Genomic DNA, 25,892 nt, shown 5'->3' on the forward strand with positions numbered 1-25,892 from the left:
GAGGTGTTTGGCATTGAAGCTCGTCTGGAGTTAGTTAAGTGTCCAAAGAAGGGACAGAAGTACACAGAATGGTGTCGTCTGCATAGAGGTGGATCAGAAAATCACCAGCAGCTAGAGCGACATCATTGATGTATACAGAGAAAAGAGTCGGCCCAATAATTGAACCCTGTGGCACCTGTATAGAGACTGCCAGAGGTCCGGACAACAGGCGCTCCGATTTGATACACTTTACTCTGTCTGAGAAGTAGTTGGTGAACCAGGCAAGGAAACCAGATTGCATAGCGGAAATGGTACGGTGGGATTCGAAATGTTCGATGATCTGTTTGTTAACTTGGCTTTCAAAGACCATAGGTTAGGATAGATATAGGTCTGTAACAATTTGTGTCTAGAGTGTCTCCCCCCTTTGAAGTGGGGGATGACAGCGGCAGTTTTCCAATCTTTGGGGATCTCAGATGATACGAAAGAGAGGTTAAACAGGCTAGTAATAGGGGTTGCAACAATTGTGGCGGATCATTTTAGAAAGAGAGGGTCCAGATTGTCTAGCCCGGCTGATTTGTAGGTGTCCAGATTGTGCAGCTCTTTCAGAACATTGGCTGACTGGATTGCTAAGGGGGGTGCGGGGCTGTTGACCAGGGTAGGGGTAGCCAGGTGGAAAGCATGGCCAGCCGTAGAATAATGCGTATTGAAATTCTCAATTATCGTGGATTTATCGGTGGTGATAGTGTTTCCGGAGTGAACCAAGGGCTATATCTGTTCCTGGTTCTACATTGCTTTTTAATGGGGTATGCTTATTTAAGATGGTGAGTAAAGCACTTTTAAAGAATAACCAGGCATCCTCTGCTGACGAAATGAGGTCAATATCCAATATCCGATACCCGGGCCAGGTCGATTAGAAAGGCCTGCTCGCTGAAGTGTTTTAGGGAGCATTTGACATTGATGAGGGGTGGTCGTTTGACCACAGACCCGTTACGGATGCAGGCAATGAGGCAGTGATTGCTGAGATCCTGGTTGAAGACAGGAGAGGTGTATTTGGAGGGCAGGTTGGTTAGGCTGATATCTATGAGGGTGCCCGTGTTTATGGATTTGGGGTTGTAGCTGGTAGGTTCATTGATAATTTGTGTGAGATTAAGGGCATCTAGTTTAGATTGTAGGATGGCCGCGGTGTTAAGCATGTCCCAGTTTAGGTGACCTAACAGTGCGAGCTCTGACAATAGATGGTGTCACATATGGTGTCCAGGGCACAGCTGGTGAAAGAAGGTGGTCTATAGCAAGCGGCAACGGTGAGAGACTTGTTTCTGGAAAGGTGGATTTTTAGAAGTATAAGCTCAAATTGTTTGGGCACAGACCTGGATAGTATGACATAACTATGCAGCCTATCTCTGCAGTAGATTGCAACTCGGCCCCCTTTGGCAGTTCTATCTTGTCGGAAAATGGTATAGTTAGGGATGGAGATTTCTGGGTTTTTGTTAGCCTTCCTAAGCCAGGATTCATGGCTACGACATCTGGGTTGGCAGAGTGTGCTAAAGCAGTGTATAAAACAAACTTAGGGAGGAGGCTTCTACTATTAACATGCATGAAACCAAGGCTTTTACAGTTACAGATGTCAACAAATGAGAGCACCTGGATTAACCTCTACATCCTCAGAGGAACAGAGGAGGAGTAGGATAAGGGTATGACTAAAGGCAATAAGAACTGGTCGTCTAGTGCGTTCGGAACAGAGAGTAAAATGAGTAGGTTTCTGGGCATGGAAGAATAGATTCAAGGCATAATGTACAGACAAGGGTAGGGTGTGAATACAGTGGAGGTAAACCTAAGCATTGAGTGACGATGAGAGAGGTATTGCCTCTAGAGACACCATTTAAACCAGGTGAGGTCACCGCATGTGTGGGTGGAACAAAAGGGTTAGCTAAGGCATATTGTACAGGGCTGGAGGCTCTACAGTGAAATAAGACAATAATCACTAACCAAAACAGCAATGGACAAGTCATATTGACATTAGGGAGAGGCATGCGTAGCCGTGTGATCATGGGGTCTAGTGAGTAGCTAGGCGAGCTGGAGACACAGCGATTCAGACAGCTAGCGGGATGGGGTTGCAGGCTAGCAGAAGGGCCTTGGAGGGACGTCACGACGGAAGAGTCAGTTGTAGCCCCCTCGCAGATCTGTTGTGACAGATAGCTAGTTAGCTGGCTAGCTTCTGTTGGGGTTCCGGTTCTAAAGTAAAGAAAATAGCAGATCCATACCACATTGGGCGGGTTGCAGGACAGCATGTTGGAGTTGAGGTTTAAAAAATACATGCAACGAAAATGCGAAGAAAAATGATACATTCACGGGACAAGACAAGACGAAGACAAAGACACCTGACTGCTACGCCATCTTGGATTTAAACTTTTTAAAAAGGCAGTAAATTAGGCTGAATAATCTGTTTCGCTGCCAGAGAAGGCTCCGCTGATAGCCAGGTGTAGCAGTGGTAAGGGTTCACTCCATGGTGCTGAGAAGAAAGCTCTGCTGTAGGGACGCTTCATGTAGGCCTAACAGTTTGTGGGCACCGTTTGTCACCGTTATAGTGTAATTAATGTATTATTTAGTGTTGTGTAGTGGCTTTGCTGGCATGCATAATGTATTATATATACTTTTTTGCTTCACAAAGATTTACATGCTAATATCGCCAATGCGTACATATTATTTTGAATTCATGTCTCAATGAAAATTCAACTTCACCTTCAGATTAATTCCTTATTGGCCCTAGGCCATTCTGCTTGCGTGATTAGTTTTCCTTGAAACAGCACCACCATTCATTCATCCAAACAAAACCATATTATTATTATACACTGCAGATTTGCTCAGCTTACATTTACAGTGAGGCAGTGCTGTATCATGAATACAGTCCCAGGTGATTTGTACAGAAACATGATGATATTCTTATGAAGGCTCAGTGATAATTCAGATGGATCTATTAGCAGGCATAGTCCACCTGTGACGGCCAATAAAGTACGGCTTGGAACACCGCACGTCCAAACAGCCTTTAGAAAACCAATTACCTTTAAAAAAAAAGGTTTAAACAACGGCTCATAGAAAGGCAGAGACTGTGAGGGAACACACAAACACACGCACACTTGTATTTTCTGTATCATTTTTTAGTTGTATTGTTTGTATATCATTTTATTTTGGTGACTGTCCTTATCTATCAGCGTATCAGACCCTGGGAAGAGTAGCTGCTGCTTCTGTTGAAGTTAATGGGGATCAAAATAAACAGGTAAATGGGTTGACTTGTCCTCCGCTATCATGTCGGGTCGAACAATGCCATTTACCTGTGACTCACATGAGGTTGGTGGAACCTTAATTAGGGAGGACGGGCTCATGGTATTGGCTGGAGTGGGATAGTTGCAATGGTATCAAATACAGCAAACGCATGGTTTACATGTGTTTGCTTTTAAATTCGCTCCGTTTCAGCCATTATTATGAGCCGTCCTCGACTCAGCAGCTTCCACTGCTGTTACTATTCACAAAATCCATCATGGGGGAAGTTAGGTACTGTGGTAAATGTATTCCTTTTATGGAAATGTATGCATGTTTAAATCATGATATAGTTCATAAACAAGTTACGTAAATGTAAGACCTTTTTAAAGTTGTTCTAGTGAAGATTTGTTCAACTCTTACCCTACGAGGTCTGAAGCCTGCTGTCTTTCTGTTAATTGCACCCTGGAAATTAATACACAAATAAAATGTTTTAAGTGAATTATTAGCTTTTGTCTAAAGAAGAAAAAAAGTTAAATAGACCTGTTAAATAGAAGGCTTTTCAGCATAAGCAGCTAATAATTTTAGATATCAGTATGACAAATAATGTTGTTTTTGAATTAGGTAAGTAACCTCAGTAGAGATTAGATTACCTACTGTGTGTGTGTGTGTGGTTTAGAAAACCATCTGACTGTAGATGTGCTGAATGTAAATGAGTGTCTTGGGTGGCCGGCTGGATGGAGTGTGTGTGTGTGTGTGTGTGTTTGTTTATGTTGTAGGCTCTAACCTTTGCCCAGGGTACTGCAAACAAATTCACCGGCTCACTGGGCTCTGCAGGTGTCGCCCCATTGCCATGGTAACACACAGCGGGCAGGGGCACACATCAACCCAATTATGGGACTGTATGGCACAGGAGAGGTGGCCTTATTGACCTTTGATCAGAGGGGGGGAGAAGAGAGATGGGGAGCACCGTCTCCATCGATGAATGTCTAAATCACTGTTTCTCTCGCTCTCTGCGTGTGTAACTGTATTCACTGCATCAGTCGATGCTCCTCAAGTGCATCCAAAATGCAATGGAAAAGTGGCAAATTTAAAGTACATATGGAGGAAGTGAAGAGAGGGAGAAATACAAAAAATCTGTGTTCCAACACCACTTGTTCTCTCCTCTCTTCATCTCTCTTCCTCTCTTGTTTCTCAATGATGGCTGAAGTGCTCAAATCAAAGATACACATGGAGGGAGAGAGGGAGATCATGAGAGAAACACATTTCAGTGTGTCCACCACCAGTAGATCTCATCACTCTATTTCTTCCCAGTTCCACCATGGATGGAGAGAAGAGAGAGAAAAGCAGAAAGACAAAAACATTTTGGTGCCAACCCCCACTCTTTTTCTTTCAATTCTCTACTTCTCTCCATTCCTCTCGTTTCTTCCTCTTCAGCCCAGCAGCAGAGTAATTTGCAATGCGTTTGACTGCAGTCTACATTTTAATTAGCGATTGGACCCCCTTAATTGCACTAACCGGTGCCTTGTTAATTAATGGACAATTAAGAGTTCATTAGTAACATGTTGCCAAAGACACCAATGAGGAAGGAAGGGATAATAATATCAAAATGTTCACTTAATATGACTTAAACTGTGACTTGGAGTAGTTGGCCAAAAATAAAAGTTTGGTCTGGTGGCCTGGGGTGGTCTAGCTGATTGCTTTCAACCACTCCCCCGGAACTTATTATTCTAAACTTTTTCGGCTGGTGCTAAGGGGGTGCAATTGTCAAACGTATGTTAGTTTGCAATTTTGCCATTTTTTCTTTTATTTATTTTTATTTCACCTTTATTTAACCAGGTAGGCCAGTTGAGAACAAGTTCTCATTTACAACTGCGACCTGTCCAAGATAAAGCATAGCAGTGTGAACAGACAACAACAAACACATGGAATAAACAATAAACAAGTCAATAACACAGTAGAAAAAATTTTAAAAAAGAGTCTATAAACATTGTGTTCAAAAGGCATGAGGGAGGTAGGCGAATAATTACAATTTAGCAGATTAACACTGGAGTGATAAATGATCAGATGGTCATGTGCAGGTAGAGATACTGGTGAGCAAAAGAGCAGAAAAGTAAATAAATAAAAACAGTATGGGGATGAGGTAGGTAAAATGGGTGGGCTATTTACCGATGGACTATGTATAGCTGCAGCGATTGGTTAGCTGCCATGTAAACTAGAGCTGTGGCATTTTCATCCACTTGCGTCAGGTTTGGCAATTTTCCTATCTAACATCAGCTTGCTTGCGCTGAGGTGGGAAGGGTGGAAATATTTTAGGTGTGTCCTTATAAACAAGTGCAAAAATGTCAATTTCATGCCATGCAAATGCTAAGATTTAAGACAAACGAAAAGCAGGTCTTAACGGTAATGCGGTTGGTAATGGTATGGATTTTGAGAGTGGAAGCGCAGCCTATCCAGCTGAGACGCACAGTGCCCATATTTTATTTATTTTTTCTTTATTTAACCTTTTTAACTAGGCAAGTAAGTTAACCTTTTAAGGTATTCACTTTTGGATAAATAGCGTGCCCAATTTCAACTTCCTGCTACTCATGCCAGGAATATATGATATGCATATTATTAGTAGATGTGAATAGAAAACACTGAAGTTTCTAAAGCTGAACTTACATAGCAGGCAAAACCCAGAGGACTAACTGTTCAGAATTATATATATTTTTTTTTGCCAAGGGATATTTGATAGGAACCATTTTTCAGTTCCTACCAATTCCACCGGATGTCACCAGTCTTTGGAATTTGGTTGAGGTTATTCATTTGTGCAACGAAGAAGAAGCACATCCTGGAACAACGTTACACTATTGAGAGTTGCGCAAGACGTAAAAAGGAGCATGGTTTGTTTACTTGCTATATTGAATACAGATTGCCCCGTCTACAATTTGATAGATTATTAACGTTTAAAAATACCTAAAGTTGTATTACAAACGTAGTTTGAAATATTTTGGCAAAGTTTATAGGCAACTTTTGAAATGTTTTGTAGTGACGTTGTGTTTTTGTAAGCTGTTTTTTTTCTGGATCAAACACGCCAAATAAATGTTTATGTGACATATTGGAGTGTCAACAAAAGAAGCTCGTCAAAGGTAATGCATGTTTTATATTTTATTTCTGCGTTTTGTGTAGCGCCTGCAGGTTTGAAATATGCTACCCTCTTTATTGACATTGTGCTATCATTAGATAATAGCTTCTTAATGCTTTCGCCGAAAAGCTTTTAAAATCTGACATGTTGGCTGGATAACGAGTGTAGCTTTAATTGAGTATCTTACATGTGTGATTTAATGAATGTTTGATTTTATATCATTATTTGAATTTGCCGCGCTGCATTTTCCCAGTTTTTTATCCAAGTGGGACGCACTTACAATGACTGCCTTGTTCCGGGGCAGAAAGACAGATTTCTACCTTACCATATGCTCATGGATTAACTTCTTATGACTGCAGGGGCATGGTGGCTTGGATGAAAGGTGCCCAGAGGTGCCCAGAGTAAACAGCCTGCTCCCCAGTCCCAGTTGCTAATATATGCATATTATTATTAGTATTGGATAGAAAACACTCTGACGTTTCTAAAACTGTTTGAATGATGTCTGTGAGTATAACATAACTCATATGGCAGGCAAAAACCTGAGAAGAAATCCAAACAGGAAGTGGGAAATCTGAGGTTGGTCGATTTTCAACCCATTGAATACACAGTGGGATATTGGTTATGTTGCACTTCCTAAGGCTTCCACTAGATGTCAACCGTCTTTAGACACTTGTTTGTGGATTCTACTGTGAAGTGGGGGCTCATAAAGGCTGTTTGAGCCAGGTGTCTGGCAGAGTGCCACATGCTCTGAGGCGCGGTCACGAGGAAGTTAGCTCTTGTTCCATTGCTTTTCTACAGACATAGGAATTCTCCGGTTAGAACATTATTGACGTTTTATGTTAAAACATCCTAAAGATTGATTCCATACATCGTTTGACATGTTTCTAAAGACAGTAACGGAACTTTTTGACATTTCGTCTCCAACTAGGGAACGCGCTTCATGACTTTGGATTTGTTTACCAAACATGCTAACAAAAGTAGCTCTTTGGAAATAAATGATGGACATTATCGAACTAAATCAACCATTTAATGTGGAACTGGCATTCCTGGGAGTGCATTCTGATGAAGATCATCAAAGGTAAGTGAATATTTATAATGCTATTTCTGACTTCTGTTGACTACACAATATAGTGGATATCTTTTTGGCTGATTTGTTGTCTGAAAGCTGTACTCAGATTATTGCATGGTTTGCTTTTTCCGTAAAGTTTTTTTGAAATCTGACACAGCGGTTGCATTAAGGAGAAGTGTATCTATATTTCCATGTCTAACAATTGTATTTTCATTGACATTTATAATGAGTATTTCTGCAAAAATCACTGGATGTTTTTGGAACTAGTGAACATAACACACCAATGTTTACTGAGATTTTTTATATAAATATGCACTTTATCGAACAAAACATATATGTATTGTGTAACATGAAGTCCAATGAGTGTCATCTGATGAAGATCATCAAAGGTTAGTGATTCATTTATCTCTATTTGTTCTTTTTGTGATTCCTCTCTTTGGCTGGAAAAATGGCTGAATTTTTCTGTGACTTGGCGGTGACCTAACATAATCGTTTGTGGTGCTTTTGCTGTAAAGCCTATTTGAAATCGGACACTTTGGTGGGATTAACAACAAGAGTACCTTTAAAATGGTATAAGATACATGTATGTTTGAGGAATTTTAATTATGAGATTTCTGTTGTTTGAATTTGGCGCTCTGCACTTTCACTGGCTGTTGTCATATCAATCCCATTAACGGGATTGCAGCCCTAAGAAGTTTTTGAGAGAGGACTGCTTTTGAGGCCGGTAAAACCTCGTATTCAGAACCACTTTCCATTAAGTTTAATTTGATTTAAAAAAAGCATAGCCTCCTCTCCCCTCAATGATGCTGTTTTTTTATGTCCTGCCCAATGCATTCGCAAACTACTAGTAGCCAAGCCTATCCATAAAAGCTTTGGCTCGCGAGACTGCTTTGAAATAAATCTTAATCACCAAAGCTTTATTAAAAGATTACGTTTGGGTGTAGCAAACGGTGGGCCGACGCCCTTTATATTTGTGTAGGCTATTGTACATTATTTTAGCCAGTTGACGTTATTATTTTGGACTTGCATAAAACCCCCTCCATACATTTTGTACATGTGCCCATCATGAAACGCGAGTTGAGATTACACCGTTGACCCACGTATTCAGAAACATTTATTTTACTGTAACTGTTGCTTGATTTCCATTCCACACAATGAAAAACCAAGCCATTATCCTGCTATAACAAAGTCTGGTTCAACAGTAGTGTATCGTTGGGTGTGTTTTTATTATCTTGACCTTGCAGCCAAGGGGCCTATCCATAAAAAAGGTGTATAAAGTGATTCTTCCTTTAAAAGTTGCGTCATACTGCAGCACAGCTTGCGAGTTGCCGCAAAATTCTGTGGCACGTTATTTCAGTGTCAGCCATTGTTACCATTAATGGTAGTTAGTGCTTGTTTGCCAGAGGGGATCTTTGAGAAGCTAAGTTATTGAAAGTCAAAGGGAGCATTGAATAGAACAGGCTATATGGGGTTGATTTTTAGAAATGTAGCTTAATTAATTTGATGAATATTTTTTCTATTCCATGAAAAAACTAAAATGCATTTCTTACTGTAGCACATGTACTGTAGGCCTAAGGCTTTCCGTTACGAAAATATGGCACTGTACAATGTGTTTCTATTCCAAGGAAATAATTTGTTACTGTAGCTGTTTTAGCGTAACTTACTTATTGGCATAAAGGCCTACTTAATTCAATCAATTTAGCCGTGATTGTAAAAGCAATCAAGGCTCCTTTTGTTATTTAGTTTTCACATGCTGTGTGATGACATGCACAAATTAGTGATTGATTGAATGATGTACTGTATATTTAAATGCTTCTCAAAGATGCCATCTGGTGGTCAAACTAGCACTAACTAGCATTAATGGCAACATTGGCTAACACTTAAATAACGTGACAGAATTCTACGGCAGCCCGCAAGCTGCAGTACGACGCTATCTTTAAAGGAAGAACCACTGTACCACCCCACTATCAGATTAGGCAATATATGTTTTTTTTGTCCCCCCACTTTTATCTGAAATCACCATCATTTACTAATTAACTTGTCATTTTTTTGCAGATAATAAGTGTTTGAGATAGTAATGTCAAAATCTATCTTTAAAAATAATTTTTGATATACAGCACAATTTTGGCTTTCACCCGGTCTCAAAATCGAATGGTTTTGACCATTTTGAAGTTTTTTTTTCAGTGAGCATCTCTTCTCTTCCTGCTTCGGCCTTGCAGTGCGGCTCGCAAAAGTGATCCCTATCCACTTTACCCTGAATTTAAAAAAATGACCATGATTGTTTAAAGCAAAACTACCAAAAATATTGCTGATGGTAAACCCGAACAATCAAAATAAAATCGGATGTAGGCTAAGCACCGATCAGCAGTTATAGCCATATGAGAGTTGTGCCTCCAGTAGTTTACTTTTATTCTGGTAAAACACAATTTTCAACAGCGTATTTCATAACAATAACCTAGCAATTTACATTGGTTGTCACTCCACTAATAAAGCCTAATATTGAGCAAGCCATTTTGCAAGCATTTGAATGCTGATGGTGCCACGCAGATATCACTTAGAAATTAGTGATACCAGTGAATGAGGGGTGGGTTAATGTCCAGTTCATTCATTTTGGCTAGTAGAAGGTAATGTTTATAGGGAGTTAAAGGCAGAGGAAAAATCTATAAAGAATGCTCTGCTGTAGGTTTTTGGTTGGTCAAGGTGTTTCAGGATCAGGTGTGTGAGGGCAATCTAGTCTCAGAGCATTTCATACTATTCTGTAAGTAAATCTGGGACACTCCATTTAGTACGGTGTGATACTGTCACACCCTGATCTGTTTCACCTGTCTTTGTGATTGTCTCCACCCCACCTCCAGGCGTCGCCCATCTTCCCCATTATCCCCTGTATATTTATACCTGTGTTCTCTGATGGTCTGTTTCCAGTTCGTCAAGTCAAAACAGCATTTTCTTTGTCTCAGCTCCTGCTTTTCAGTCTCTCCCTTTCTCCCTCCCTGGTTTTGACCCTTGCCTGTGTTTGACTCTAAGCCCGCTTGCCTGACCACTCTGCCTGCCCCTGACCCTGAGCCCGCCTGCCGTCCTGTACCTTTGCCCAACTACTCTGGTTATCGACTCCTGCCTGCCTTGACCTGTCGTTTGCCTGCCCTGTTGCTGTAATAAACATTGTTACTTTGACACAGTCTGCATCTGGGTCTCACCTTCAAACCTGATGGATACAGTATGTTACATATCGTATGTTAAGTATTAATTTGTGGATGTCCATCACCCCTTTTGAATGATATGTTACGAATTACAATTTGTAGTATAGGTTCCGTATATCCAAAATGTATTATATGTTACAAATTCTAGCTAGGTGCCTAGGTGGCTAACATTAGCTAGCTGGCTAGGGTTAGGGGTTAAGTTTAGGAGTTAGGTTAAGGTTAGGGGAAGGGTTACCTAAAATGCTTACGGTTAGGGGAACGGTGAACTAACATGCTAAGTAGTTGCAAAATAGATTTTTTAAATGAGTTAAAAAGATGCTAATTAGCTAAAATGTTTGATTTAGCTAGATTGGTACAATGGTAATAATCCCAAAAGTGCCAAATGCGATCACCCATTGAGCTAAAGCAAGCTTACCCCCTACAATGTAAAGAAAATATCAAGTTATGGTTGATCAAATCAATATTTCCTTCTGTGTGACGCATCGGTCTAAGGCACTGCATCTCAGTGCTAGAGGCGTCACTACAGCCACCCTGGTTCGAATCCAGGCTGTATCACAACTGACTGTGATTGGGAGTCCCATAGGGCGTTCGCACAATTGGCCCAGCATCGTCCGGGTTTGGGCGGTATAGGCCGTCATTGTAAATAAGAACAAATTATTTTGCCAAGTTGAATCCCCTCTACCAGAACTCTGCCTTGGAAGGCTTCCACAGCCTCATTCTTAGGTTTACGCCCAATATTGTGTTTTTTCCAACTTTGGAATCCTGTGTAGGTATATTACGTCACAAAAGTTAGTTTTTCATCATCTGTAATGCGCAATGACTAATTTTTCATAAACAAACCCTTATCATTTTAGGCTGTACCTGGCAGCCATACATATTAATGAGAACACCAACTGCAGCCAGGCATCCACCATTTGTCTGGTGCCCGCATCGCAGTCATTGTTGTTTTCATTACTAATAATAACTTTGGAAATGTGTGCGTTTTTATCAATGTAAGTGCCTTATTTCGTTATAATAGTTTCTGTATGTCGTGGTATGTAATTTCTACTGTAGCTCACTGTATGTATGGAGCATAACATTTGTGTATATTCCTTATAACCACGAACACGCGAGGTAACGTTACTCATTTCATAACTTTTATGGTGCTATATTGAATTGTGCTTACAGTGCCTTGCGAAAGTATTCGGCCCCCTTGAACTTTGCGACCTTTTGCCACATTTCAGGCTTCAAACATAAAGATATAAAACTGTATTTTTTTGTGAAGAATCAACAACAAGTGGGACACAATCATGAAGTGGAACGACATTTATTGGATATTTCAAACTTTTTTAACAAATCAAAAACTGAAGTTAATACTTTGTAGCGCCACCTTTTGCTGAGATTACAGCTGTAAGTCGCTTGGGGTATGTCTCTATCAGTTTTGCACATCGAGAGACTGAAATTTTTTCCCATTCCTCCTTGCAAAACAGCTCGAGCTCAGTGAGGTTGGATGGAGAGCATTTGTGAACAGCAGTTTTCAGTTCTTTCCACAGATTCTCGATTGGATTCAGGTCTGGACTTTGACTTGGCCATTCTAACACCTGGATATGTTTATTTTTGAACCATTCCATTGTAGATTTTGCTTTATGTTTTGGATCATTGTCTTGTTGGAAGACAAATCTCCGTCCCAGTCTCAGGTCTTTTGCAGACTCCATCAGGTTCTTCCAGAATGGTCCTGTATTTGGCTCCATCCATCTTCCCATCAATTTTAACCATCTTCCCTGTCCCTGCTGAAGAAAAGCAGGCCCAAACCATGATGCTGCCACCACCATGTTTGACAGTGGGGATGGTGTGTTCAGCTGTGTTGCTTTTACGCCAAACATAACGTTTTGCATTGTTGCCAAAAAGTTCAATTTTGGTTTCATCTGACCAGAGCACCTTCTTCCACATGTTTGGTGTGTCTCCCAGGTGGCTTGTGGCAAACTTTAAACAACACTTTTTATGGATATCTTTAAGAAATGGCTTTCTTCTTGCCACTCTTCCATAAAGGCCAGATTTGTGCAATATACGACTGATTGTTGTCCTATGGACAGAGTCTCCCACCTCAGCTGTAGATCTCTGCAGTTCATCCAGAGTGATCATGGGCCTCTTGGCTGCATCTCTGATCAGTCTTCTCCTTGTATGAGCTGAAAGTTTAGAGGGACGGCCAGGTCTTGGCAGATTTGCAGTGGTCTGATACTCCTTCCATTTCAATATTATCGCTTGCACAGTGCTCCTTGGGATGTTTAAAGCTTGGGAAATATTTTTGTATCCAAATCCGGCTTTAAACTTCTTCACAACAGTATCTCGGACCTGCCTGGTGTGTTCCTTGTTCTTCATGATGCTCTCTGCGCTTTTAACGGACCTCTGAGACTATCACAGTGCAGGTGCATTTATACGGAGACTTGATTACACACAGGTGGATTGTATTTATCATCATTAGTCATTTAGGTCAACATTGGATCCTTCAGAGATCCTCACTGAACTTCTGGAGAGAGTTTGCTGCACTGAAAGTAAAGGGGCTGAATAATTTTGCACGCCCAATTTTTCAGTTTTTGATTTGTTAAAAAAGTTTGAAATATCCAATAAATGTTGTTCCACTTCATGATTGTGTCCCACTTGTTGTTGATTCTTCACAAAAAAATACAGTTTTATATCTTTATGTTTGAAGCCTGAAATGTGGCAAAAGGTCGCAAAGTTCAAGGGGGCCGAATACTTTCGCAAGGCACTGTATGTAGCTAGCTACATTCTTCTATTAGCTCTATAAAACAATGCTAATTGCATCAGATAAGTATTAGCTTGTGTTGTATTTTGAAGCCACCCTGGCCTTAGAATGCTGCACCACTTGGGAGTCATAAGGCACGGGATCTCAATGCAATATATTATTTTTATAGCAGTGTTATGTTACTTCTTTGTAATATTGTTTTATTGCTATATCTTGATATTGTATTCTAATGACTAATAATTCCTCTTTATTCTGTACTTTCAGAATACACACATACAAAAAGTATTTGCCAATATCATAACTGGACCTGGACATCTTTGGAGCTGAAGATTGAGGCCAGCTTTTAACAGTTTTACTGGATGAAAACATAGCAAGAAAACACAGACAACTATTACATATTGGCCTATTTTATTGCAGTATTGGTGGTGGTTGGTTGAACAACAACAAACTTGTTTTACTAGAGGGGAAAAAACCTGAATATGCATAAACTGTATTTCATGTTCATGCAGTGACTGAACATCAACTGCATTTCCACCCTCCACCTCTAAAGGCATAGTATCATGGCAGGTCACCTGTCAGGTCAGTCAGTCAGTAATTGCTGCACGTGTTCAATAGTGCTTGAGCATATGATACACCCCAAAGCATGGTAAAACACAGAGGTGTGTCACAAGCTACACACATCTATTTTGTCAACTTCCTCTGCCTCCTCCTCCTGGTGCCAGGCAGGCAGACTTTGCTGAGCCTCCGTGTGCGACTACCTTGAGAAGGACTTTGAGGGAAATTGCCGTGCAGTGAGGCGTAGGGGATTGTCTGCAGCAGGACGGCCCCCAGTGGATGGGCGCCGAGGGGTGTGGTGCTCCTCCAGCAGCTCTCTCATGAGGTTCTCTCTATACTTTTGGTAGGTAATTACTTTACCAATGAGGGAGTGGGGAGGATGAGGGAAAGGAGAGGATGATGAGGCAGTGGGTAGGTGGGTGAGATATTGTCACAATAATTGCATAATGGAGCTGTACGTCCAATTACAAAAAATAACTTGTTCAGTAATCATCTCACCTGTTAGTTGGTGGTGAATTCTGGCCATTGAGGACAGCAATGTCGATCAGATGGAAAAAATATCTTCTTATACCACTTGGTAGTTTTCCGAGTGCATTCCACAAAGCTGTTCATCATGTCCACCTTATCCACTGCCCCCATTTTGAGGTTATAGTCAAACACAGTCTGGTGTGATCTTTCTCTCTCCCGTCAGGTGGTCCACCTTCCCTGTGACCGACCTGTATGTAAAGTGGAGAGGACATGGACGTCTCGTTTGTCATGCCACTTTACTGCCAGCTGTTGACCATTCGCCTTGAACTTCACCTCCCCTCTCTGCATCTTCCTGCTTCCAAATGCCGACATCCCCTTCCTGTTTGACCTGACTGTGCCACAGGCCCCTGTGCTGTTGGAGAGCAGATGCTGGAAGAGTGTGGGACTGCTGTACCAATTGTCCACATACAAAGTGTGTCCCTTGCCGAGATGAGGAGCCAGCATGGTCATCACCACAGACCTGGACACACCAAGCCCCTCATAATGTTGGATGAGAGTGGTGGACCCTGTGTAAACTATAATGTCCTGCACAAATCCTGTCTTCACGTCACACATGACAAAGAACTTGACCTCTTTTGGAGGGTATATATTGACAGAACGCCAGCCTACCTTTCCATAACATCAGGGATTCATCAATGCATAGGTCCTTGTATGGCACAAAGACCCAACCAAATGCTGATGTCAGGCTGGTAAGAAAATGTCTTATTTTGTTTAAAGGGTCATTTAGGTTGGCAGTAGCATTGTTGACGAAATGCAGGCATCGCATGCAGAACTAGGAAGCGATCTTGGGAAAAGAGGGTGGCAAAGAAGGGAGTTGCAAACATAGGATCTGTGCTCCAGTATTCTCTTTGGGAGTTCTTTTTTACTATTCCCATGAGGAATGTCACCAATTGCACTAATTGTGGTTGTCACACATTTAGCGAGTTTCCTCTCTCTTCTCGTGTAGCTCCAAGGCATAGCGATTGGTCTCTTCTACTATGTCTCCCATCACTTGTCAGAAACAACTTGAAGCACTCTGCCTCAGATGGAAAAAGCAAGGGGCTTTGCACTCCAGACTGGGACTCATCAAAGCAAACAGCAAGGCCAAGAGGGGTGAAATGACTGGCAGCCTTCCAGCTACCACAGAACTCCTGTACTTCATCCATTATCGGTCTGCCTCCATCACCACCAGCATCTTCAAAGGGACCGGGGACTTCATCAGTGGACAAGGGGTCCTCAGATTCAGGGTTCTCAATGGCCACAAGGTTGGGGGGCAGCTCCTCACTGTCACTGTCAGAATTCCGATTCTTGCATAGATTGTAATGGACACGTGTGTAAAACACTTTTTTGAAGTTTGTACTGATTATGATGAGCTTAGCTAATTCCAGCTATGTGTAGAGCCAAGTTTGATGACATACAATGCATTCTGGGTTTTCACGTAATCGTTTGTCAGACCAAGGATGTTATAAAAAAAATGAGGTCAGGTAAGGTTCACTCATTTTACGAGAACTTCCGGAAGGGAATGGTGTGATGTGAACGATGGTAGACGACACACCCCCTTTAACATGCATACTATAAACAGACCAAACTCATCTTGTTCTCTCTTATCTTTGGTTTCTGTGAAAAAACAAACATGGCAATGCGAAGAAACTACCCATCGGATTACTTTCGATTTCTAGAAAGTGTTTTACTCAATTATTTCAATCAATGGTGAGGTCACCCGTGATGTGATTAATTATAAATAATAATTGCTATTAGTTAATTCAAATTGTAGTTTCTGTCAGCCGAGAGTTATAAAAATATGACTGCTTGTGATACCTCAATCTTTCCTCAGTTAGCGCGAGGACAAATGAGGCCTACATTTTTTCGGTTTGGATGATTGTGTTTTACTGTATCTACTTCTGTGAATGTCTGAACATTGCATCCAAAAATAAACTGCTCACATTCTGGACATAATTGCAAAAATTGCTGAAGCTGGAGACTTATATTTCCCTTACTAACTTTAAACATCAGCTATCTGAGCAGCTAACTGATCGCTGCAGCTGTACATAGCCCATCTGTACATAGCTCACCCAATCTACCTACCTCATCCCCATATTGTTTTTATTTACTTTTCTGCTCTTTGCACACCAGTATTTCTACATCACCATCTGCTCATCTATCTCTCCATTGTTAATTTGCTAAATTGTAATTACTTCGCTACTATGGCTTATTTATTGCCTTACCTCCTCACGCCATTTGCACACACTGTATATAGACTTTTCTTTCCTATTGTGTTATTGACTGTACGCTTGTTTATTCCATGTGTAACTCTGTTTTGTTGTTTGTTTCACACGGCTTTGCTTTATCTTGGTCAGGTCGCAGTTGTAAATGAGAACGTGTTCTCAACTAGCCTACCTGGTTAAATAAAGGTGAAAAAAAAGAAAAAAAAATTGTAAGGACTGTTTGTGCAAAATGTTTCTGAAAAAAAACGTGCCCAGCTCAAATGCTGGACGTTTTTTCTAACCACACCGCTTTGATCTTATGCTACAGGGACGACTGTAGAATGATCACACCTGTGTGTTGGCACGTATGAAAAGGTTAATAGCGTACAAATATTATGGGTGATGTTTTGGTCATTCAAAGACTATTTTAATTTGGGAAATAGGATAATTGTGCGGAACCTTTAACCATTTAAACCGGGACCATGAGTATCAGTCAATCGTTACAACTCATTACTGTAGCCTATGCTATTTAATAAACTATAGTATCAATCAACAATGGACTAGAACAAGAATATTCCGTGACCCCAGCCGTATTGGAGTTGTTGACAACGCAAAGACCATCAATAACCTACAGAACTTGAGACAAACGCATGCAGTATTAAGCCATGGAACGTGTTGATTGAAAACCAAGCCCCTTTGCCACCGACAGCTATTGTGCTCATAATTCCTGCAGTGAAAATAGCAAAAATATTTCTGATACACCCTCTGACCTATAGCGCTACCGCCAGTGATAAGATTTACCATTGTGTCAGGTTTGTTAAAATAGAGCCCTCTGAGTTGATTTGCACTGTGGGAAATGTATTGTATATTTTCTGTCAGAGTACAGTGGGTTAGGTCTAAATATGCTGAAATTAAGTCTGTCTGTCAGCAGAATCCACCTTACCTGTAGAAGTGTCTCTAAATCCCTGAACTGTAATCCATTTAGTATGTTTCCTCAGGCTACACATTGTACAGCACAGTAAATTTATTTCCACCGAAATACCCCGGAGTCATATCTGATCTAAGGGAGAAGCATTCAAATGCATTTCAAGTTCCTAGTCCCTTTCAGTTTAGTTTTTATTTAATAAAAAAAATATATTTAACCTTTATTTAACTTCTTGGATATAGGGGGCGCTATTTTAATTTTTGGATGAAAAACGTTCCCGTTTTAAACAAGATATTTTGTCACGAAAAGATGCTCGACTATGCATATAATTGACAGCTTTGGAAAGAAAACTCTGACATTTCCAGAACTGCAAAGATAGTCTGTGAGTGCAACAGAACTGATGTTACAGGCGAAACCCAGATAAAAATCCAATCAGGAAGTGCCGCATTTTTTTAAACCGCCTCATGCCAATGACTCCTTATACGGCTGTGAATGGGCCACGAATGAGCTTAGGCTTTCTGTCGCTTCCCCAAGGTGTCTACAGCATTGTGACTTATTTGTAGGCATTTCATTGGAAGATTGACCATAAGAGACTACATCCTCTGTTGCAATTATTGCGTAATCTCCAGCTGCAGTATTTTTCCGTTCGCTTCTGATGAGAAACCAACTGTCACCACTGATATATTATCGAATAGATATGTGAAAAACACCTTGAGGATTGATTCTAAACAACGTTTGCCATGTTTCTGTCGATATTATGGAGCTAATTTGGAAAAAAGTTTGGCGTTGTAGTGACTGCATTTTCCGGTCTTTTTCTTAGCCAAACGTGATGAACAAAACGGAGCTATTTCGCCAACACAAATAATATTTTGGGAAAAAATGAGCATTTGCTATCTAAGTGAGAGTCTCGTCATTGAAATCAACCGAAGTTCTTCAAAGGTAAAGGACTTTATTTGAATGCTTTTCTTGTTTTTGTGAAAATGTTGCCTGCTGAATGCTAGGTAAATGCTATGCTAGGCTATCAATACTCTTACACAAATGCTTGTGTAGCTTTGGTTGAAAAGCATATTTTGAAAATCTGAGATGACAGTGTTGTTAACAAAAGGCTAAGCTTGTGTTTCAATATATTTATTTCATTTGCGATTTTCATGAATAGAAAAAGTTGCGTTATGCTAATGCGTTATAGTTGAAGTATTTGTCGATTTTTCAGCCAAGCAGGATGAACAAATGACGTTTTTCGCCTACAAAAATATTATTTTGGGAAAAAAGGAACTTTTGCTATCTAACTGGGAGTCTTCTGAGTGAAAGCATCTGAAGTTCTTCAAAGGTAAATTATTTAATTTGGTTGCTTTTCTTATTTTTGTGAAAATGTTGCCTGCTGCCAACACAGCCTAGCATAGCATTATGCCATGCTAAACTTACACAAATGCTTGTCTAGCGTTGGCTGTAACGCATATTTTGAAAATCTGAGATGACAGTGTTGTTAACAAAAAGCTAAGCTTGTGTTTGAATATATTTATTTAATTTCATTTGCGATTTTCATGAATAGGAAACGTTGCGTTATGGTATATGCGCTTGAGGCTATGATTACGCTCCCGGATACGGGATTGCTCGTCGCTAGAGGTTAACTAGGCAAGTCAGAACAGGAAAAATAATATCCACAAAAAAGTCAGTGATCTGTCTGTCTTATCTACAAGCCAAAGCGTATCTTTGGGGGTCAGGGCATCAAAGGTCAAGGAAGGCTGAACTCACAGAGATTACATCAGTGTCCATGGGGCTCATCTCCACCACGTTGGCATGGTAGGGCTCATCTCGCCACATAGGGGCATTGTCGTTGATGTCCAGGACGGTGATGTTCACCTGGAGGGAGGAGAAGAAAGGGTTGATGAATGTTCTGATTTCAGTTGAAGGCATAGAGATAGAAGAGAGAGAGAAAGTGAAAAGAAGCATCTAAATCAGGCCTAGGCAAAATCAGGCCTATGCGGCCCGCAACCGGATTCAATACGGCCCACGGAATCATGCTCAGATCACATAACGAATTTGCGATAGTAAAGTTTTGAAAAAACATATTTGTTATTCAAATTAAAAGTCCAATGAATACTCGCCTTTGTGTAACGATTTAACTCCCACCGCTTGTGGGAGATTTATTTTGAAGGCACGTATAAATAACAACTGCACGAGGACAGACAGAGACTGACAGGCTGACACACACGTCACAGTTACAAATTGTCGCTCGCTAGAAATTGCAAAAAAATTTGTTTCAAAGATTTCAATGAAAAGGAAAGTAGACATTGAACGTAGGGTGTTCCAGCAAGAGTGGACAATAAAATATTTATTTATTGTGGCATCAGGAAGCGCTGTGTGCTTAGTGTGCAAAGAGAGCGTCGCTGTCTTGAGAGACTACCACTTGTCCTGACACTTCCAGACGAAGCATGCAGAGAAATATAGGAATATGTCTTCGAAGCAGAGTGCATCGAAGGAGTTGCTTTCTCAGTTGCAAAAGCAGCAAGGACTTTTCACAAAACTGCATTCAGCAAATGACAGAATTGCGAGAGCTAGCTATATACTGTCCCACAAAATTGCTAAACATAGCAAGCCATTTGCTGAGGGGGCGAATTCATTGAATAATGTTTAATTGACTCTGCAGGAATACTAGGCTCCGACAAGAAAGAGCTGTTTGAAAATGTTTCCCTGTCAAGACGAACAGTGACACGGCATATGGAACAACAGTTGAAAGACAAGGTAAAATATTTCACCTCTTTCTCCTTGGCCCTGGGATGAGAGCTGATGCACGTGACACGGCACAGTTGTTGTTATTCTTATGAGGTGTAACCCCAGATTTTGAAATTACAAAGGAGCTTGCTTCAGTGCAGTCAATGAAGAGCACAACCACAGGGATGTCACGGCAGATTTCCTCCTCTTCCTCTGAAGAGGTGAAACAAGGATCGGACCAATACGCTCCAGACTGAAGGGGCAGCTCCGGACTGAAGGGCGGCCCCGGACTGGCTGGCCGCTCTGGCGGATCCTGGCTGGCTGGCGGCTCTGGCGGATCCTGGCGAATCCTGGCAGACTGGCGGCTCCTTGCAGACTGGACAGGTGGGAGACTCTAGCAGCTCTGGACAGGCGGGAGACTCTAGCAGCTCTGGACAGGCGGGAGACTCTAACAGCTCTGGACAGGCGGGAGACTCTAGCAGCTCTGGACAGGCGGGAGACTCTAGCAGCTCTGGACAGACGAGGCGCACTGTAGGCCTAGTACCGGCGCTGGTGGTACTGGGCCTAAGACACACACCTCAGGGCGAGTGCGGGGAGGAGGAACAGGGAGTACTGGGCTCTGTACACGCACAGGAAGCCTGGTGCGGGGAGCTGCCACCGGAGGGCTGGTGCGTGGAGGTGGCACTGGATAGACCGGACCGTGCAAGCGCACTGGAGCTCTTGAGCACCGAACCTGCCCAACCTTACCTGGTGGTCGCTCCCAGTCGCCCTGCCAGTGCGGCGAGGTGGAATAGCCCGCACTGGGCTGTGCAGGCGAACCCGGGGACACCATGCGTAAGGCTGGTGCCATGTACGCCGGCACAAGGAGATGCACTGGAGACCAGATGCGTAGAGCCGGCTTCATAGCACTTGGCTCGATGCCCACTCTAGCCTGGCCGATACGAGGAGCTGGTATGTACCGCACTGGGCTATGCACCCGCACTGGGGACACCGTGCGCCCCACAGCATAACACGGTGCCTGCCCGGTCTCTCTCGCCCTCTGGTAAGCACAAGAAAGGAAAAAACGTTGGCCTTTTGAAAAGGATACAAGATCAAGTAGCTGAGGTGAACCCAGATCAGAAAATGATTTTCCTGCTTTGCATTATTCATCAGGAGGTGCTCTGTAAATGTGTTCTGAAAATGAGCAATGTTGTGGATACGGTCACTAAAGTGGTAAACTTCATAAGAGCAAACTCTTTAAACCACAGGCAGGTTATCTCACTGTTGGAAGAGACAGAGTCAGGTCATGCAGAATTCCCCTACCACTCAAACGTGAGATGGCTGAGTTTGGGGAAGGTGCTTAAAAGGGTGTGGGGCCTGAAGTTTTTGAAAATGAAAGGAAAATATATGGATTTCCCTCAACTGCAAGATAAAGAATGGTTGGTTTATTTTGCCTTCACCGTGGACATCATGGCCCTCATGAATGAACTGAATTTCAAACTACAAGGGAAGGGCCTTTTTGCACATCAGATGTACAGCCTTGTCAAAGCCTTCAAGGGAAAATTACTCCTCCTGACCCACCAAGTAGAAGCCAACAATCTCACCCACCTTCTGACACTACGAGTCTGTTCCCTATCAGATGACCAGCGGGAGGAGTATACATCGCGGCTGCGTGCTTTGAGCTGTGAGTTATCTCGTCGGTTTGAGGTTTTCAAAGTGTTGAAAAATGACATGCTTTGGGTTTCCTCTCCTTTCTCCTTCAATGTGGATAACGCTCCCACTGACCTGCAACTTGAGCTTATCGATCTTCAGTCTGATGGAGTGATTGGAGAACTATTCAAAACAATATCACTGACGAGGTTCTACAGTGCCTTGCGAAAGTATTTGGCCCCCTTGAACTTTGCGACCTTTTGCCACATTTCAGGCTTCAAACATAAAGATGTAAAAATTTATTTTTTTGTGAAGAATCAACAACAAGTGGGACACAATCATGAAGTGGAACGACATTTATTGGTTATTTCAAACTTTTTTAACAAATCAAAAACTGAAAAATTGGGCGTGCAAAATTATTCAGCCCCTTTACTTTCAGTGCAGCAAACTCTCTCCAGAAGTTCAGTGAGGATCTCTGAATGATCCAATGTTGACCTAAATGACTAATGATGATAAATACAATCCACCTGTGTGTAATCAAGTCTCCATATAAATGCACCTGCACTGTGATAGTCTCAGAGGTCCGTTAAAAGCGCAGAGAGCATCATGAAGAACAAGGAACACACCAGGCAGGTCCGAGATACTGTTGTGAAGAAGTTTAAAGCCGGATTTGGATACAAAAAGATTTCCCAAGCTTTAAACATCCCAAGGAGCACTGTGCAAGCGATAATATTGAAATGGAAGGAGTATCAGACCACTGAAAATCTACCAAGACCTGGCCGTCCCTCTAAACTTTCAGCTCATACAAGGAGAAGACTGATCAGAGATGCAGCCAAGAGGCCCATGATCACTCTGGATGAACTGCAGAGATCTACAGCTGAGGTGGGAGACTCTGTCCATAGGACAACAATCAGTCGTATATTGCACAAATCTGGCCTTTATGGAAGAGTGGCAAGAAGAAAGCCATTTCTTAAAGATATCCATAAAAAGTGTTGTTTAAAGTTTGCCACAAGCCACCTGGGAGACACACCAAACATGTGGAAGAAGGTGCTCTGGTCAGATGAAACCAAAATTGAACTTTTTGGCAACAATGCAAAACGTTATGTTTGGCGTAAAAGCAACACAGCTGAACACACCATCCCCACTGTCAAACATGGTGGTGGCAGCATCATGGTTTGGGCCTGCTTTTCTTCAGCAGGGACAGGGAAGATGGTTAAAATTGATGGGAAGATGGATGGAGCCAAATACAGGACCATTCTGGAAGAAAACCTGATGGAGTCTGCAAAAGACCTGAGACTGGGATGGAGATTTGCCTTCCAACAAGACAATGATCCAAAACATAAAGCAAAATCTACAATGGAATGGTTCAAAAATAAACATATCCAGGTGTTAGAATGGCCAAGTCAAAGTCCAGACCTGAATCCAATCGAGAATCTGTGGAAAGAACTGAAAACTGCTGTTCACAAATGCTCTCCATCCAACCTCACTGAGCTCGAGCTGTTTTGCAAGGAGGAATGGGAAAAAATGTCAGTCTCTCGATGTGCAAAACTGATAGAGACATACCCCAAGCGACTTACAGCTGCAAAGGTGGCGCTACAAAGTATTAACTTAAGGGGGCTGAATAATTTTGCACACCCAATTTTTCAGTTTTTGATTTGTTAAAAAAGTTTGAAATATTCAATAAATGTCGTTCCACTTCATGATTGTGTCCCACTTGTTGTTGATTCTTCACAAAAAAATACAGTTTTATATCTTTATGTTTGAAGCCTGAAATGTGGCAAAAGGTCGCAAAGTTCAAGAGGGGCCGAATACTTTCGCAAGGCACTGTATGCATCTCTCGATGAACAAAACTTTACAAAGATTAGGAGTCATGTTCAGAAGATGTGTGTACTGTTTGGGTCAACCTATGTAAGTGAACAGACATTTTAAGTGATGAAATAGTCAAGGCAAAGATCATCTCTTACTGACTCACCTCTCAGCAATCCTGCGCATAGCGACGAGAAACTATACTTGACTTCACTGCTCTAGTCCTTCACTGCCCATCAGATGCTTCACTCCTCACACTGATTGAGTAGTTTAAATGTAGTGTTGAGCTCTCTCTCGTTCTTGTGTTTTTGTGCATACCCGTTCACAAGAATTCTGTCCGTGGTGCAAATGCACAGTGTACGTTTCCCTCTGTGTAGTTCATTGCATGTTTAATAATGAAACTACCTACCAAAAGGAGAACATGGATGTGGCTTATTTCTGTGCATGTTAAACAAGTAAAATAAGTAGCATATCTGGATGTGATTTACAGTAGATATATCTGTCAACATAGTCATACACATGATGTATAATCCTGTAATATGATTCTGGCCCGCGATAACAAAAATATATTCTAATGTGGCCCTCCATAGAAAATAATTGCCTAGGTCTGATCTAAATGCTTGAGAACAATAAGAAACATGAAGAGGTATGAAAATGACGATGGGTTACCGTGGCAATGCCAGTTTTTTGCAGTGGCCCCACCCCTCCATCCACTGCTCTGACAATAAGGATATACTCCGACTTCAGCTCTCTGTCCAGTAAGGCTGTAGTGGTGATCTCTCCTGAAACACACACACAGTAATATATAGGTCAAACACACATCTAACACTACACAAGCATGTACAAAAACACACTTGCTTTCTTGCATTTACGCATGCTCATACACATGCAGGTCCACACACACAAACACACACACACACAGACACCCACACACATTGGGGCAGACATAGTGATTTGGAGGCCCCAGGCAGAGGCCACTCTGAGGTCCCGTCCCAGAGCCTTTTGGGGCCCTTAGCGAGATTTGGAATGCAGGTCAGGACCCCAAACAGCGAGAGGGGGGCCGCTGGAGGTGCCGTTCGTGCCCGGACGGTAATTCAGCCATGATTACTTCAAGGTTTAGGGTAGCTGGCTAGACAAACTCATCCAGCACTCTATAAAATGTTAGCTGACATGACTAATTGAGTGACAGTCAATGACTGACATAACAAGAGGAAAACCGCTGATGCACCACAACATTTTTAAATTGCAACCTTCCTTGTGTATTCTACGATTCTAATGCCCAACAGTAAGTTGACACCCCGACCCCTTCCCAGAAAAATTCAATCACGAGGCCCTCTGATGATTTGAGGCCCCAGGCAATTGCCTTAGTTGCCTAATGTTAAGTCTGCCACTGCACACACACCTGAGCGAGTGTTGAGGCGGAACTGGGAGGAGCCCTGTAGGGAGTAAATGAGGGAGGCCTGCCCAAACTCTCGGGATGCATCCAGATCAGTGGCATTCACAAACACAACTGTCGCCCCTGAGGAAGAGAGACGGATGAGGAGTGAGTAAAAGAGAGGGGAAGAGAGAAGAAGGGATATCAAGGGGGATGGGGAGAGAAATTAAGGGATATGAGGAGTGAAAGAGAGAAGGGGGAACAAGAATGGGGGATCTCAGTGAGAAAGGGGGAGAGAAAGGGGTGGTAATTCAGAGTGAAAGAGAGAGAGGGAGACAAAGTAGTGAGAAAGAGAGAAACACAGAAAAAGAACAACAGAACACAGACAGCCAGTGGAAAGAGAAGAAGATAATAATTCTAAAAACGGAATTTTCTATCCCCCCTTTCCACTGAAGGATAGTGGCAGTGAGTGGGTTTATAGATTAGGGGATTATCAACTTGTTTGGCATTGTGGTCCTAGCCTGGCAGAGCCATGGTCAATAATACCCAGGGAAGGGGATGAGAGGCTGGGAGAGGCTGAGTCCAGAGGCCTGGTGTTAGCTAGCTAAATTAGTCCCATGATCCAGCCTCACAGTCCACCAGCCCCACTTTGCTTTCAAATCAGCCCTCCAGTGTATATGTGTGTGTGTGTGTGTGTGTGTGTGTGTGTGTGTGTGGGGGGGGGGGGGGGGGGGGGGGCAGTGTGTGAGTGTGTGTGTGTGTGTCTGAACTATTTGCCAAGCTCCGCAGCAGCTTTGATGGACGAGGGG

At 42.1% G+C, this 25,892-nt stretch overlaps 2 protein-coding genes across 2 annotated transcripts in view; one reads left to right on the top strand and one right to left on the bottom strand.

The window, feature by feature from the left end:
* cdh23 (cadherin-related 23) overlaps nt 1-25,892 on the bottom strand; it is a 646,476-nt gene that overhangs the window by 194,980 nt on the left and 425,604 nt on the right. Inside the window, exons 19-21 of the mRNA XM_090235114.1 lie at nt 25,111-25,227; nt 24,378-24,490; nt 19,314-19,421 (exon numbers count right to left, since the gene is read on the bottom strand). Of these exons, the coding sequence (XP_090091240.1) occupies nt 19,314-19,421; nt 24,378-24,490; nt 25,111-25,227 (338 nt within the window). The remainder of the gene's footprint in view (nt 1-19,313; nt 19,422-24,377; nt 24,491-25,110; nt 25,228-25,892) is intronic.
* LOC149985593 (general transcription factor II-I repeat domain-containing protein 2A-like) lies at nt 20,280-23,916 on the top strand. Its single transcript, XM_090182419.1, has 3 exons — nt 20,280-20,303; nt 21,321-21,936; nt 23,882-23,916. The coding sequence occupies exons 1-3, from the start codon at nt 20,280-20,282 to the stop codon at nt 23,914-23,916; spliced, it is 675 nt and encodes a 224-aa protein (XP_090038545.1).

The sequence above is a fragment of the Oncorhynchus mykiss genome, chromosome 1 (genome assembly GCF_057628025.1).
Source record: "Oncorhynchus mykiss isolate SJ-2025 chromosome 1, ASM5762802v1, whole genome shotgun sequence".
NCBI classification, from domain to species: Eukaryota; Metazoa; Chordata; class Actinopteri; order Salmoniformes; family Salmonidae; genus Oncorhynchus; species Oncorhynchus mykiss.